This window comes from Engraulis encrasicolus, chromosome 13 (assembly GCF_034702125.1).
Source record: "Engraulis encrasicolus isolate BLACKSEA-1 chromosome 13, IST_EnEncr_1.0, whole genome shotgun sequence".
Taxonomy (NCBI): Eukaryota; Metazoa; Chordata; class Actinopteri; order Clupeiformes; family Engraulidae; genus Engraulis; species Engraulis encrasicolus.
In genome coordinates, this window is record NC_085869.1 from 30,638,161 (window position 1) to 30,655,710 (window position 17,550).

Genomic DNA, 17,550 nt, shown 5'->3' on the forward strand with positions numbered 1-17,550 from the left:
TAAAATGTATTTATTAATAGAATAGAATAGAATAGAAAGCCTTTATTGTCAGTATACAACGTATACCGAGATTTTAGCTTCCCTACGTAGTGCACAGTCCTTTATAGATGAACATTGTCCAGTAAGTGTGTGTTCATTGTTGTAACAGCTTTGGGGAAGAAGCTGTTCTTCATCCTATTGGTTCTGGCTGGCAATGCCTTGTAGCGTCTGCCAGAGGGCAACAGTGTAAAGAGATGAAAGCCAGGATGTGTGGGATCTTTAATGATACTCCTGGCTCTGCTTACGCAGCGTGAGTTGTAGATGGTGGGTATGGGAGGCAGGGGGCAGCCTATGATTTTCTGTGCTGTTTTGGTCACCCTCTGCAGTCTCTTCCTGTCAGCCTCAGTGCAACTTGAGTGCCACACTGACACTGCGTAGGTCAGCAGGCTCTCTATGGTGGAACGGTAAAAGGTCACCAGCAAGCTTGAGTCTAACTGTTCTTTCTTGAGTACTCTGAGGAAGTGCAATCGCTGCTGGGCCTTTTTTACCAGAGCCGAGGTGTTAGTCGACCAGGAGAGATCAGCGGAGATGTGTACACCTAGGAATTTAAATGAGCTCACTTGCTCTACACGTTCTCCATTGATGTACAGGGGGGCAGGAGCATCTTTGTTCCGCCGGAAGTCCAGGATGAGCTCCTTTGTCTTGGAGATGTTCAGGGCCAGGTTGTTGGATGCACACCACTCTCCAAGTTTCAGGACCTCATCCCTGTAGGCCTCCTCCTTTCCCTCGGTTATCAGCCCCACCACTGTTGTGTCATCTGCAAATTTGACAATGATGTTCTCTGGGTGGATGTGTAATATGACAGGTCCTACATGGACATATTAAAAACAAGGCCCACGTGTAGCGGCATGAGTGCCTTCTTCAGGGCAGTTATTTCATGTAATGTAATGTAATGTCATGTCATGTATGTCTCGCTACCATGAACTGGCTCTGGTGTCCTCCGGGAATGACCCAAAGAAAGACCCACAAATATGGATAATCACAATCTGATAAATGTCCATGGCAAGGACTGTTGAAACCATAAATAAACAAAGGAACAGTGCATGTCCCTCTGCAAATGCAGTCATGCTAGTTAACTAGTGTGAATCTCTAGAATCTCTAGAACTTGTCTCTCAAAATGGCAACAAGAATAAGGAGTCAACAGAGTTCAATTAAGTAAATGAATGAATTCAGCTAATTAAAACAAGTAATGACTTCAGTATGATTAATGAATTAGCTAGGCCTATACTGCCCTACAATCTAAGAACGCAGTAACTCTGAAAACGGCAAACTGAGAAAAAAGGCTTCAAAGTTTCCCATATGGCGCGACAACTGTGTTGTTGGTAAATTGGTGGTGACACTCCCTGGTAATGCTTGTTTAGGATAGAAATTTAATGCACACAAAAAACCCCCCAAAAAAACAACATTTATGTGTCTTTTTGCCACAAAAAACAGAGTTACTGCGTTCTTGGCTGGTATTACTGCCACAAAATGGAGTTACTGCAGGAGTTACTGCGTTCTTGGCTAGTATTACTGTCTACTCCCAAACCAGTCCCATTGGAACGTGCAGCAGTAACTCGCCGACTTACTGCGTTTTTGTTTTGTACGACATAACCTTACAATACAACAAGCAGTAACTTTTTTTTGGTCATTTTTACACTTTCAAAATGAGTTTTCTCCAAAACGGGACGGTGTTGGACCACCATTTTTTGACACAAGACAAATGAGGTAGTTTAAAACCCATTTCCGATATAAATTTTCTTTCGACCATTTTGAGTTACTGCGTTCTTGTTTTGCACGGCAGTATAGGCAAAACATGGCAAGAGATAAGAACATTTTGTACATGATTCCTGTGAGCAATACATTCTAAACCAAACCATGCATGGAGACAAAGTAAAATATGGTGCAAATATCTGAGAGAGAGAGTTTGAAGAACAAAAACAACAAAATTGAGAGCTGAGCTTCAATACACCCACCGCCCTTTTCTGGCAGGGTGAAGGGGTTCAAAAGCTGCTGGAGTGAACAGTAGGCTACATAAACACGCTCCAATCCACTCCACTCCACACATCCGCAGTCTGGCTTGCCTGTGCAGACACAGTGCCAGGAAGACAGGGGTATCAGGCATGGTCCTGAAAACAAGGCTGTTGGGTATTCCCCTTCTTTCTCTCTCTGGCTTCCTTTTGTTATTCCTCCTAAAAGAAAAGCCTTATAGCTGTTACATACACATGCTGCAGCTGGCCGGACGTCTAACCACAAACATACCATTTTGCAGTGTTAATTCCACACTTAGAGAGTCGATTTAACATCTGCTAGATTGTATTTGTTGAATTGCCACTGCATATTGCAACTGTGACTTAAAGGCTATTTTGTTTCTTACTGTAGGCCTATTTGTCGTTTTGTCACCTTAACTGCTCAAAATGCTGCTGCATTCATTTGATGCAGAGTTGTTTGCATGGCACTAAAAATGCAAATGACCAAATGCATTCATTTGACTTGAATTTAAAAAATATTTCAAATCAGAAACAAAGTTAATAGTCTCTCTGACAAAACGAAAACTGAATCATAACAAAAGCAGTACACTGTACTTGTAAAATGGGTGTAACATGGCCCATCCCAAGCCAATATTCTGCACGCTTCCCATTTGCAGCTGCTGCCAGTCACAAAGCAACTCACAGAGATGAACTGTTTGCATGAAACCCTCAATATATAAACACAGTAAAATATTACTATTCCATATTGTTAGTATCACTTGTATGGTTAACTGCACTTTTTCTGTGATGTTCGCAATAATATTTAGTAATACAAAGGGACAAAAAATTGTTTGCCATTTGGACTGTACGATAAAAATTCCTCCACTTTTCCCTTGATACCTTCCCTAAAGACCAGTTGTCTACTGCAATCACCCAGATCATATGAGCTTAAGACCTTTTGCAGATGGGTAACATCTGATACATCCGCCATTTGCCTAGTATTCAAAATCTGGTTGAGGAGGAATAGAAACTGAGCTAGTAAGGTTTCGTTACTCATCATTCGGACCACTTGTTTTGACATTGGCCAAAAACAATAGACTGGTAAATCAGTCCCTTGTCAGACTACAAAGGCTTAGGAATACGGCATCCTGCCAGCACAGTCCACCAGAATACTTCCCTAATCCATACACTCCTGTCACCCCTTGCACTACTATAATAACCCTTTATAGCATCAACTATGCAAACCACCTAGCCTAGAAATCTAGACGCCCCTAGTGGCCGCAAAATGAATTTGCTCCCGGGGGCACAGCTTTGCTGTAGGGGTTTTTGGCGCGGCCAGGCTACAAACCACCAGTAATGCATACTAATATAGCCTATTGTATCTTATCATATTATAGTGTATTATAACAGTGTTAGAATATGTCACTCGTTCGCAATATAAATTTGAGGAAATAAAATATGCATAAATGAGGGGGTTCCAAGTAGTAAGAAGTACAGTAATCTGATGCCCTGACAGGTAAATGCTGAGGAAGTGACCTAAAAAGCTTAGTGAGGCGGGCTTTTGTCACGCTCCTCCTGAGCGTTCAGGTTTAGAAATGTTATATAACGTGAGCTTATTTGACAAAGGTGACTGAATGTAACTGTCTCAATTTTCAACAGGGAGAAATAGATAAGGATCCCTGATATCTGGATACCTCAATGTCCGTGTATCTTAAAGTTTCATCTAAACGGCTTTGCAGGCTGTCTAGCACTCGGTCATGAAAATAGGCAGAGAGGAGTTTGAGACAAAGGTTAGGGTTGCAAAAGTGACAATATTATTCTTTAATAAAGTTCAGGAATACAGATATTTACTGTTGTCCCATAGCTGTAACTAAGTATACTATGCATTGTAAGTTTCGTTTTTCCATCCTCCCTGCTCTAAGCCTGCACATTGCAGCTGCACGGTCATGAAAACAGAGATGCTCGCTTGACTGGGAGCAACATCACATGGTTTCTGAGAAAGCGAAACCGACAGGCTGGCAGCATGCATGATGAATTGGAAGCTAATAGAATACAGCGACTTGCACCCGTGACCTCTGACCAATCGCCTATTGTGATCAGATGATTACTGTAGGTGCCTTGTTGCAATGAAGGCACTTACAATCAACAAAGGCTAGCAAAGTCAAGGAACTGCAAGAAGCTTTAGAGCTCTACTGCAGCAACCAGAGATAAAACAAGTCTGGTAGTAGATACTGTATGTTATAGATAAGCTTAATTAGTGGTTTATATCTCTTTCCCTGGAATCTACTCTATCTATTAGTTAATGATTTCTTCTATGCGTAGTTCAGTTTATTATATCAATGTTATTGGTTGTAAAACAATGATAGATTGCAGTTATGTATTGCAGTCTTTGTGGCTACCAGAGTTGAGTTGTGATGTCCTATTTGCCAAATCAGATTCACTGCTGTTGATTTCCTGTTGATTGCATCCTGTTGATCATTACATTAACCTTTCAAAGCCTCTCTTTTGCAAAAGAAAGCGAAAGCGGGGCAGTGTGAAAAGTAGGGCCTATTTTCAAAGGATATACAGTAAATACATGAGGATATGCATTTGTGTATATTTAGTTGCAAATTTTTGTATTAGTTAATGGGTTTTAAATTAATGTTATATGAAATGTTAATGTTATTGCTTGTGCAATAACGACAGGTCACAGTGAATTGCAGTCTTTGTGGCTTGTGATGGTCTATCATCATTTTCATCAGTACTTTGGTTTCCTGCTGTTTGCATGCTGCTTTGTAAACTACATTTGTAACATAGATCAGCCCCCTTTCAAAATCCCAAGAAAATATTTGCCAATACTTTACCAAGTTTGTGTATCCATCACTAAAAGCCTCTATTGCAAAAACAAAGCGAAACTGAGGCAGTGTAAAATGCATTTTCAGTATTATACCTGAGGTTTTGTACCCATTTGAATTTGACACCCTTTCCTGGCATCAGCTATGGCTTGTGCCATGACTTGTGTTGTGAGGAATTTTCTTTAAACCTCAAACATGGAAAATAACTTTGGTCATTTAGTGTTGAGTAGTTCACCAGAGATGGAGATCAAAATATTAAAACTGTAATCAATTACATGAGACAGAAAGTAGGACAAAAATAAAAACCCTTTAATACAGCAATACAGAAAGGTACAAAGCACCCAAGTTAACATTATGAGAACATCATACAAGTCATTGTAAATATAAAATACATTTAGTCAGCTATGTACCTGACATTGTAGCTGGCTACAGTTTTTTGGACAGTAAACATAATAATTTTGTTCATTGCGGATTTTTGTTTCATCATGTTGGCAGCACTAACAAAACGATTCAGTATAACATGGACAGAATTGCAATAAACAAGATAAGCAGAAAAATAAAAACTTTTGTTTGTGTGGCTTATACCGGTAAGTAGTCAAAGATCACAAAGAAACATTTTTTTTTCTTGCTTGTTTTTCTTGTATACTATTGTTTCGTTACAGCACCTCTTTACACACATTCACTCCAGAATACATTCTCACTCATTCATGACAAACAATACCATGATTCGGTAACATGCAGGGCTTAAGTGCAATATGCTCCACATACACCTAGCCCTGCCTGTCATGCAAGTGTTCGTGCATAAGCATGCATTCCATCTGTCCAAAAGCAATAGCGGTCAATTTCCTGCAGATCATTTCTTGTAAATGTTATTATCCAGCCTATGGGGAACTGATCTGAAACAAAATGAAAGAGTTTCTCATATCAAAACCATGCATGACGACAATGTCTTACTTATGACTATTTACCCTTCTTTCTATTGTTTGGTCAGCAGTACTTTGGCTCAAGTTCATCATCACTTCATATAAATGTTTTTATATCCACTGAGTTTGATATTTAAACTACAGATAAGTTTAGAAATCTTAATTTACTGCTCCCAGACGAACACTCCTGCTAACCTGACACTCCCACACTGTCTAATAACCCAGACAAGAGCAGTTTGTCTGCCGGCCGCAGACTGAGGCTTACATAAGTCTGTATTAAGACAGTGGAGTGCATCTGTTTTAGATCACCACTACATGTCAAAGTGACGTTTTTGTACAGCACTTTTATGCTTAGGGTTATGTACTGTACGAGCGTGACAGTATTTTTCCATCAATGCAATATAAAATGTTCAAAGCAACTATGCGATTTGATTGGAAAGGAAAATGCCTACTTTTTAAATTTCATCCACAGTATTTTTACTGTTCATCTGGTAAGCTTGGACTCAGACTTAGGCTTATCTGAAAAACTGTGGACTTTGCAATGAAAGTGTGAAATGCCGTACACATGCATACGCAGCTTAAATGTGTGTTTGGTACAGACCCTGGTGTACCTCCAGGATGAGCACTGACCTAAAACTGTCCACATGCGAAGTCTTTGTCTTCACTCATAAATACAATGGTCACTGTTACACATGTTTTTAAACTACTTCTGTTTCACTGATTATCAGTCGTTTCAGAACACAATAACACACTTTTTCAAAATACATAATAGGCCCTGTCGATAATTTGGTCACAGTTACCATTAGGTTACATTTTCATACCGTGACACCTCTGATAATGAATAATAGAATATTGTTCTGGGGAGTACTTACAACGGCCATCTCGAAGGGGCTTAATGACTGGCTGAGTACGTCAAACATGCCGGGGCTCATGGGAGGTTCTGGGGAGGAGCAGGATGGAGGGGTCATGTTGTTCCTGTAGGCCCAGGTCCAGGGAACCATCAGGGCATTGAAATTGAAAAGAACGACAGAATACAAACACAAAACGTTAGAGTGAGAATTCACCATATACACATGACACAGAGTCAGGCTGTTCCTGCAGGCCTAGGTTCATGGAACAAACAAGGCGGTGAAAAATCAAAACCAGAAGGCAGTCAGCTTCACGAATTGCTAATTTCTTCACATGCACTGGTCATACAAAGGGATTGAAGTAACATTTCTCACTACCCCACCATTATCCCAGACTATCCAATCCTATCCCTGACATGCGTAGATATATCCTTACACATACATCAGGCATCAAAGTGCAGGAGAAGACAACATATAGTAATAATGCCACTGTATTGTACATATTCTAGGTAAAATCAATGACAGAATGCACAAGGAGTTTGAGTGATAATACATCATCATGAGAAAAGAAGAGTGTGATTTTTTTTCTGCTGCCTATGCACATATTCCATTGTTTTCCCTATGGAAGCAGTTAGGGTGAGATATGAGATATTAATAAAAAAAGAAAGGACGATTATTGAACATGCAAGGAACATTTTTGATAATGAACACCTGCAATGTTATATGCTGGACGTTGTTAGCTCCCAATGCTGGAATTCAATAGCTTTTCCTATGGAAATACACTGTGCAAAGAAGCGGTTAGACCGTTGCCATCCTTGGTTGCAGCAAGGCGTGTCACAGCCAGCCAAATTAGCTCTCAGGTGTTTTGAAATCCTTGTCTGATGGTTGTCCTAGTCCAGTGTCACTGCTGTTTGGTATTAAGCTGAATCCAGTTTCACTATTTTAAGTGACCATCCTCCCTCATGACCAAACCCTTCCTGCCTCTGTCTTTTCCCTTTTCCCTGGAAAATGAATCACAAAACACTCACGTTGTAGGCAGTGTGGAGATTGGAATCAAGGACATCGGGAAATATGGGAACACTGTTGGGAGAAAGAGGAAAAGCCAATCAGAGGACTGAGCAACATCTGATGCATGCAATCTCTTGCACAAGAGCAAACCCAATATGAGTAACCTGATGAACGTCAATTACTGTAAAGTAAAATCAAAAAGTTTGTTGTACAGAAAACTACTGTACTGAGAGAAACCCTGCTCTTCCAACAACGTCGAAAAGTAAATTCATAAATATTTTTCATCAAGAAGAATATATTAACATTCCAGACTGATTTTTTTTCCAGAGTTGGTTTATGCTCACTGGGAATCTTGCCTTTGCTCTGCTGGCTGTTGTAATGTTTGCCGAAGGCCTCATCTTTAGGAATGTCGGGATAAAGGAACTTCAGTGGGTTCTCCGGAACGATGCCGTCCGCGATGACCTTGTAGTCTCTGATGATGTCAGCGAAGGGGAGAGCGTTGAGACGGTTCTTGGTGTACGGCTCCACCGAGATGAATTTGGCCTCTCCTGTGGAACAACCAGACAACCACAGCAAGCAGAACATGATTAAGATGATGACCATGGCAATGTGGCTATATCTTTCATCTGCTCCAAGTTGATGGACCATATACAGTAAATGAAAGTGAAAACATTATTTAAAGGTTGAAAAAAACCCTACTTATTACTGAAATGCAAACATACTATAGGTAAAAAAACAACTTGAGTGGAAAGGTTATTCATTTTAGGCCTTTGACTTCCACTATTTTGTAAAGCAAGTTGAACTTTTACTGTTGCTACAGTATGTCCTGTGTTTCGCTCTGCAGAGCTTTGCGGCGTAACTGGTGCAAGCCACTGGAATGTGGAGCGGCAGCCAGTTGGGTATTCCCCTTCGCCTTCCCCACCTTCATGTCTTTGTGTACACATGCAGCAAGCCCATCGAGCCTCTCTCATGCCATTATCCATTGTCAGAGTTTTTTGTCACTCTTGTCTGCAGTGCCATTGGGAAGACCTAGCACTCAATGAAGAAGACTGAAGTCTTTATTATCCATGTTCCATGGGTTCAGCAACGCGCTTTGAGACAGAGGGGTGCATGTTTTTAGTTGCATGCAAACTATTCTATGATACTACTATGTCGGTTGGTCCGCGGTCGTTAGGAAACCGTTTTTTTTATTGTTTGCACACAGCTTGGGTCTGTTGACCTTGTTTTTCTACCTTTAGCACACTTGCTTTGAGTCACTGGTTTTCTTGTGGTGCCTGAAATAACTCTATCAAAGGCTTGTTCTGCCCATGTCTGTGGACACCAAATGATACTGATCATGTGGACCAAAAACTCAGAGATGATACTTAATAAGTATCTTAGTGGAAGAGCTTAAGGGTCTGTTTCAATATCTACATAATCTCTTGTCCTCCCTTGACGTCATTGACAATAGTTTTATTCAATATCTCGCAAAAGTGCAATTAAAAGAGCATTTTCTCATTTGCAATCCAGATGTTGAATGGGGAAGAGTCCCCTAAAAGGTGTTGGGCTGACGGTGGCGACATTTTTTTCCACAGAGCTTTCTCCACGGAGGCAGGGTGTCAGCAAAGCACAATGCCATAAGCACAAGTCGAGGACAAGAGGTTGGATAATGAGAGGATCTCTAAACCTCTCCAAGCCCCAAAAGTAAGCCCAGCTACCTGCAAGTAAACTATTTTGACTGTCACAGCGACAAAAAGAGTGAACAGAGATGGCAACCTGACAATTGTTTCAGGTAGCCCTTTCATGCAGACAGGATCATCGGCCATCCCATTCACTATTTGTTGAAAAAGCTAAACTATATCATAACAACACTGCTATCACATTACCAAGAGTCTTATGTAACAGATTAAGACATGGCCATTACTATTTTGATGACAATAAGGTTATAGCAGTGCTACTGCATGAAGAGGTTAATAACTCCGGACATCAGGTGCGTACCGCTGTCAGCCTGCTCCACCCAGGTGAAGGTGATGCCTCCCAGGTGGCTCTCGCTGAATCGCAGCAGGAAGGTTCCGGATTCCCTGTCCCTCAGCAGGGCGCGCTCTGTCTCCTTGCTCACGAAGCCCATGATGTTACTGTGGTAACCAGAACCAGAGATGTGTTTGTTTTGGTCAAATCAAACAGGAAGCGGTTCATTAAGGGCATGAAGAAATAAAGTAAGTGTGGTACACCCTATCGTTTGGGTTAATCATGCAAATTAGGAAGTGTGTGGCATAATTTCCGGCCTTAATTGGGTCTGTGATGAAAGGTTGCTATTGAATAGGTAATGAAATGGGGAATTATACAAAGTGCAGAAGTACACAAAAAATAAAATCTATTTTTGATTACTTGCTGCAAATGCTTTTGATACAGCACCTTTGAATCAAATTCATTTCCAATATACAAATACACACACAAAGACAAACTCCAAGGCCCGTTTAAAAAGCTCCAAAAAGTTTAAATACTTATAGAGAGTGCCTAAGAATCTAGATCTTTTGTCAAATTTCTAAGACCTTTCTAAGGTCCAGCAGACCAGCATTCCCAATCAATCATTCCTAGGCGGATATGGTGCACTGTAAGTGCTTATCATGTTGAGGCAACTGATTTGCCCTTTCTCCTAGATCTCTTCCTGTGCACTCCACCATTGAGATGCTTTCAGCTCAGTATGCCTAATGGAATTTACGTAATGTCATGTGCCCACAATGTAATGCAGTGTAATGCAGTGAATGAATGATTTTAAATAGTTGAGAGAAAAAAAACAAAAGAGGTAACAACTGTAGCTGAGTTTGAAGAAGAAAACAAAGCCAACAAAGAAAGCAAGAATCTTGAAAAGCTGACCTGTTAGTTCTGCGTTTGCGTGCGTGTGTATGTATTTGTGTGTGTGTATATGTGTGTGTGTGTGTGTGTGTGTGTGTGTGTGTGTGTGTGTGTGTGTGTGTGTGTGTGTGTGTGTGTGTGTGTGTGCGCGCGCGTGTGTGTGTGTGTGTGTGTACTGTTCTGTGTGCATTTGTGTGTGTGTGTGCTTACCCATCTATCCACACAGGAAGCAAGTGTTTCTTGATGAGGTCTAGAATGGAGTCCAGCCAAATCCAGAAACTGAACGGCTTCCCAGGAATATTTTCCTACAGGAGAAAATGCACGTTTACATGTGTCAATGTTTATGGTTATGTTTAAATGTGTGGTGCTGCCTGTATGGAGCTGTGACGTGTGTTACTGTTATCTGGATGAGTTAGTCAAGTAAACTCATTCAATATTCATACATTTCAGACTATTAACATGATAGTTGCATAATGGATACTGAGCATTGTAAAAAAACTGGATCATGAATTAATGTAGTGTCAACATGACAGTTTTGATTTAGAGGAAAATGGGTTGTCCGTAAAGAGTACAGAATGTACCAGTAATACAATACACACTCCACAAAGACATCATGTTTATGATACATGACAACGACTAATGTATGTTTCATAAAAAGTGTTAGTTTTGCACAAGTGAAGAATCTTACCTTGCAGAACTTAGACCACGAGACCTGGCAGTCATTATGTGCAGGTTGCTGTCCTGAAGGTACAAACACATAAACTGGCCTTTAAAGTCTGATGGTGTATAATGTGCATAATGTGTATATCTCTGTATCTAATTTCTGGACAGAAGGAAATATATTCCCAAAAAACTAAGGCAAAACCCACTTTCTCATTAATCATCAAGCTAAAATATTCTCACTCACCTATTGTACGTTATGTTACTCTATTGTACAGTATGGCAATGTTGCAGTGTGTTACTAAAGGTTGTGTATAATTAAGAGATGGGACCAAGTCACTAATTGGCACGTCACAATTAAGTCTCAAGTCCTTCCAATCAAGTCTGAGTCAAGTCACAAGTAAAGACCCATTTGACAAAGTCAAGACCAAGTCCGAGTCCTACCCATGCCAAGTCCAAGTCCAAGACTCTTTTCTCTCTTTTCCCAAGTCCTCAACAAGTCACCATGTATTCTATGGACAATCTTGACAACTGCTTTTGGTCATAAATTCATTACCTCTCCACAGTGCTATGCATGCCTCCCTTTGCCCGTCACATTTTAAAAAAAATAGTAGGCCTACAGTATTGGTAATTGGTATTGTAATATATTACAGAAGTAGTAGTTCATACACCGCGCTCTTCCGTGTGGTGCGTCTCCAGTTGAATAACTTGAAAGGTGAAAAAGTGGATCGCACTCGGGTTCTTCTTTTCTTCTTTTTTATTTTGTATTTACATAGCAGCAGAAGTGTAGACAAACGTTTCGGCTGTTGCCTTCGTCAGTGTCTCATACAAATGCAGAAAATTCAATATATGTAGACTTGACATGTTATTGCAAGTCATTGCAAGCTAAATCTGTTACGTCCATGAAGTCTCAAGTCAATTGCATAAAAGTAAAATCACAAGTCATTCCTAATAGTGAATATCTCTGGTGTTACTGTACAACAATCTGTAATGTAGTAAGGCAAAGCAGAGAAGGAAAAGTGGGCACTATGAGGATGCAGAGGTTGCTGCTGTTCCAACCAACTGTGTTTGCTATGTATTGCCAAGATCTCTGGCCTACACTATCACACACAATTCTAGGGCATAAGAACACATCCACAGTGTGACATAGCCTAAGGGGTGAGGGACCTGTATTCCAGTAAGTATTCCAGTAGCATGCTGTTCCCGTATTAATCGCCTGATTTGCTGATGGTTTGACAAGCATGATTGCTAGAATGAGCTACGGTAGAGCCTATCCTCCCATTGTTCTCATGAATTACTTTTCATCGACAGTCTTTTTACTTTTACTTTTGCTTTTGAACGCATTTGTTTGCCTTTCGTTTGGGTTTCTTGGTTTGTTGATGTCGTATTGTTTGAAAAATCCTTGATGCTTTCATCTCGCCCCAAACACAACATCCAAAAACAGCATCCGGGCAGATATGCTGTTGGCAACAGTTTAGGAAGATCATGTTTTTTTCAGAGCCATAAGGGTCAGATATGTCAAAAGTAAAAGTAAAGGCAAAAGTTAAAGTAAAAAAGAAAGTTTCCCTCCAAATTATCTGAGTAACCAGTAGACCTGTTTACTTGTCTTAAGATCAGCTGGCTCTGCACTGGTTGGATCAAGTTTGTGGTGGGTCTTTAATAGGTTTGTATTGTTTTTTTAGTAACAACACAGTCTACCCTGTGTTGTTCTTACACCTTGGATTTACTTTCACTTTTGCTTTGACACCTCTGATGATAGGAGTCAGTACTAATGGAACAAGCCGTGGCAAGTTTCTACATCTGACCTCAGACCTCGTTTTCCAGGCCTACAGTTCTTGGCTCTGATGGACAGCCCATATTGGAAACAAACACGACAACACATTACTGTACACACATCAAAGCCACCTGACCCACATGCACATACCCACTGAAAAACCACCTTTTCCAATTGGCCTCTTTGCCTCTCTGCCTTTTCTGGTCTACTTTTTAGTGTACCAGTGCGCAGCTGTACAGAACAACATACATGTGCGTACAGCTACTGATCACATCAAACGTAACATTACATTACACTTACAAATGAGGCCATACAATGCACTCATTGTTGATGTCCTGCTAATGCTCTGGCCCACATGCTCAACTAGGAGTTTATGTACCTCCCACAATGTTTATGAACTACGGAAACACTTTTACAACCTCTTAAAGTTGAACAAATGATTCATTATTCATTTAACCCTTTCATGCAGGGTCTCTGTTATAACATTATTGTCACCAAAATGGCAATGACCATGTCTTATTCAGTTACTTAAACTCTCAGTAATGTCAGAGCAATGTCGTTATATTGTAGTTAAGCTTTTTCAGCAAATAGTGAGCGGAATCTCCAACAATCCCATCTGTATGAAAGGGCTACCATCTACTTGTCAGTGTAGTTTGCAAAATACAATGAGTAAAATGACAATGCTTATCATTGCATTGCATTGTATTACACTGAGTAAATAGATACCTTTATCCAAATTGGCACACAAAAGAAGACACTTTATAACCTATGGATGTACTGGACTGCAGACTAACATCATTATAGTGCCACAGCACAGATAGAGTTAGAACCTGTGAGGAACCAGTATGCAATATAGAAAACAACATAATGACAAAAAATGACATGAACATGTTTAGTTAGTGTACTAGAATGCACCACGCAAACACAACCAAGAAGCCTATTTCCGCTGTATCTGTATTATGTTCTGGCCCTGCATGCTCACCTAGTAGCTTCTCTCCCAGCATGCTCAGCTGTTCCTTGTTGAGGCCGCGTCCTGCGAAGGAGGAGAACTGCCAGCTGAGCACCTCCGACAGCTGAGACCACGTGGCTCGCGTAGGGTTGCTGAAGAAGCACAGGTTCTAGAGAAGGGACGAAGGACAAGAGAAATGAGAACAAGGATTTGTGACCACATACTGTACATGATCACAGGACACAATGACATCCAAGAGGGCAGCCTATCTGTTCCCCTTGAACGCGGAGGTAGGATGCCATGCTTAGGGAACCTCAGCCATGGAAGAGGATGGGGGAGGACGCTGTTTGAAATCCAGCCAACACCATGGGGTTCACAACCCAGACTACCTACACCTGGCCATGACAGCCCCATAAACTGTATGTATTTCATTTCATAGTTTTCTATCAGACAGTATTAACAAATACATAGGCTTACAACACCTAATTGTTTTGCATCAGACCATATTATCAAATAATATATAACATATACTGTATTATATATGGATTCCATTCTATTCTTTTGTATGAGAGCGTATGGTCCTCATTACCTCGGGCTCATCCGTCAGCAGGTTGTACCACATGACCGAGGCCCATCCAGCAGGAATCTGGCTCACATTGGAGATGACCACCAATGGCAACGATGAGGTCTGAGCAGAGAGAGAGAGAGAGAGAGAGAGAGAGAGAGAGAGAGAGAGAGAGAGAGAGAGAGAGAGAGAGAGAGAGCAACTACTTAGATAGGTCAAGTAGGATTCAAGTACCGTAGTTTATTCAATTTATCAGACATAATTATGTTACAAGGCCTGCATGTACAGAACTATGTTGTTACATATACTGTACTGTAGATACTGAGGAACCATAAAACCACAAAGCCCATAGTACATTTTAAGACTTTACATACAGACTTTAAGTCAAATTCAACACTTTTCTGGTTTCTGGTTGGTCCTATACTACCACTACAGTAGGTGTTGAATTAACACTGCAAATGTACTATGTAAAGTAGTATAGCATCAAATAATCCTGATGCAGGGACTCACTGCCAGGTCAATGTTGATTCCTTGGAGGCAGAACTCTGCCTCGAAACTGAGAGAATGAAGCTCCTCTGTCACTGTCAGGGGCCCCTGTGGTACACACAAACACACAGCTAGGGTAAGACAACCTGTCTTTCCCTGCATTCCATTAGATCAGGGTGTCCCAAACTGGGGTGCGTGCACCCCTGGGGTTGCGCGGCCTGCCATAAGGGGGTGCGTGAGCTAAATAGAGCAATGGTGGACTGGATATGTGAGTTTTTATCCAGCATTAATGAACATGAAGTAGTTTTTAATTGTATGGTGAATTGTATGCTGGGATGGTCCATCTGAAGTGTAGTTTAACTGTTGGTAAATAGGATTCCCCAAAACAACTGTGCATAATGTCCAGTGAATCATACTTCAGCACACCACAATATTCACTTAGGGGGTGCGCGAACCACATTGAAATCTACAAGGGGGAATCAGGGGGAAAAGTTTGGGAACCACTGCATTAGATGAAAGATGAAAGTGTACTTGTTTTGTCCCATAAGCCAGACAGCAGAGACAGTGCCAAAGGTCACATGTCTAAGTGTCCGTGTCACCTCATAGGCATATTGTGCAATGTCGCCCTCTGCTGTTTAAGCAGTTTATTTCACTTCGTGGGGGAAACGCTGAATGATTAGGCTACTGTATTTTCCATGGTTACAGTTGAATAATGAAGACCACTGTCCATTTAAACTTTGGGCCTGATTACAATCATATTTATGAATAAAATTACTATTATTAATAATTATCACAATCATCATCATTATTATCATCATCATCATTATTATTATTATTAGTATTATTATTATTATTATTATCATTAGAAGTGGTAGTAGTAGTAGTAACAGGAGGAGGAGGAGGAGGAGGAGGGGCAGCAGCAGCCTAGTAGTAGTAGTAGTAGCAGTAGTTGTTGTAAATTCCATCGTGGTGGTAGTTTTCAAATTAGTATTATTAATACATACAGAAAACTCCATGACACACTTGACACAAGAGAAAAACCTGAAAAGCACACCTCATTCACCATGTGTACTATATGTGTGTCTGTGTTGGTCTATGTTTACTCAGACACAACTAAAACTGTATAACGAGTGCTCGTTTTTAGGTCATGGTCAACCCTGTCATGCAATGTACTCTCGTCTCGAGTGAGATTGTGTGAGAGTGAAAGTGTGTGTGTGTATGTGGAATGCATGTGTGCGCACACACTTGTGTGCGTGTGTTGTGCATGTGTGCGTTGTGCATGCATGTGTGTGTGTGTGTTTGTGCGTGTCTGTTCTTTTGTGTGCGCATGTCTTTATGTGAGCATGCGTCTTGTCTTGTGCATCCTCTTATAGCAAGTTGCAAGATTGGTAAACAAATGTCGCAACCTACCTCATTTCCTTTTGTGCCACTGAACTTTTTTTCTTTCAATTGCTGCAGGGAAAGAAGTGTAAAAGAGAAGTAATTAAAAATCTTTCAGTAGAGATATGTGGGGACACGTAACAGTACTTTACAGTTCTGTTACCAGTGCAATATGTCTCTTGTGCAACACCAGTAACTGTTACAGAGAGGTAGTAGGTCTCATGGTTCTTGTGATACCACTAAACCTTCCGGATTGAACAAATTCTGGCACCTACTCTTTGTCATCATAGTAAATTACTAATTAGTTAGCACTTTCTTTAACTGTCTGTGGTAGATTAATTACTGTTTAGACATTCAAACGTAAAAGCATGTAACGTTACTGTATGTACTTGCACTGTACCATACGGTTTGACGAACACTGTTGTTCCTCTCTGCTGTGTGTCTGCTTTAGCTGGCACAGGCTAAAAGGTGTTCAGATTTTTCTCCTCTCCTAGCTCTATAAAGTTGTAAAAAGACCCTAACATCTAGGCATAAAACACTCTGTACAAGTACACTGTACATGAATAAGTCAGAGGGGCTAACGATAACGATGACACTGTATTGTGGAAGTGGGCATTACCAGGTGTCTGAACTCCACACATAGGCAGCCATTAGAAGACTCCTCCACGTCCATCACCTTTGTGTTCTGGGTGAGGATGAAGAATTGCCTATTCCTAAAGCAGGCACCAGAGAGGACAATATTACATTATCACATGATGTCACATTACATTACATGTAGCAGATGCTTTAATGCAAAGCAATTTACAAACAAAAACATAACCAGTAGCATACAATATGTGTTGAAGTACAGATTACACAAGCCAAGCAGGGTTAGTGCATTGAAAGGCTCTTTGTTTAAAAAAGAGCAAGGTTTAATAAAAATAGTCCAGTGCAACAGGGGTTAGTGAATGTAACAGTCAAGTAAGAGATATAACCTATATATAGGTAATAGACATAGGCCTATAAGTAGGCTAGTAACACAAAGACAATATACAAAGGGAGTTTTATATTGCATATGTAATAGCAGAGAATGGAACTGTAATAAAATAATTGAAAACATTTTATTTGGTTGTTTTCTGGCTGTTACATTATTAGCGTCTTGTTTTTCGACTGTGTGACTGTGACAGGGGCCTCTACATTACAAAGAACAACAGGAAGCCACAGATACTCACACTTTGCCTTGTGGCGTATCCCTACACACACACACACACACACACACACACACACACACACACACACACACACACACACACACACACAC

General features: G+C 40.6%; 1 protein-coding gene across 3 annotated transcripts in view; it reads right to left on the bottom strand.

The window, feature by feature from the left end:
- Window positions 1–5,110: 5,110 nt before the first annotated feature.
- Window positions 5,111–17,550, bottom strand: part of stat4 (signal transducer and activator of transcription 4) — a 39,612-nt gene continuing 27,172 nt past the window's right edge. For 2 of the 3 annotated variants that reach the window (XM_063213678.1, XM_063213677.1), the window contains exons 12-24: window positions 17,462–17,482; window positions 16,870–16,963; window positions 16,281–16,322; window positions 14,895–14,978; window positions 14,409–14,507; window positions 13,853–13,988; window positions 11,125–11,177; window positions 10,647–10,741; window positions 9,579–9,715; window positions 7,946–8,149; window positions 7,622–7,673; window positions 6,618–6,720; window positions 5,111–5,718 (exon numbers count right to left, since the gene is read on the bottom strand). In XM_063213678.1, the coding sequence (XP_063069748.1) occupies window positions 5,704–5,718; window positions 6,618–6,720; window positions 7,622–7,673; window positions 7,946–8,149; window positions 9,579–9,715; window positions 10,647–10,741; window positions 11,125–11,177; window positions 13,853–13,988; window positions 14,409–14,507; window positions 14,895–14,978; window positions 16,281–16,322; window positions 16,870–16,963; window positions 17,462–17,482 (1,135 nt within the window). In that variant the 3' untranslated portion in view covers window positions 5,111–5,703. The remainder of the gene's footprint in view (window positions 5,719–6,617; window positions 6,721–7,621; window positions 7,674–7,945; window positions 8,150–9,578; window positions 9,716–10,646; window positions 10,742–11,124; window positions 11,178–13,852; window positions 13,989–14,408; window positions 14,508–14,894; window positions 14,979–16,280; window positions 16,323–16,869; window positions 16,964–17,461; window positions 17,483–17,550) is intronic. The other variant, XM_063213679.1, reaches the window with a different exon arrangement.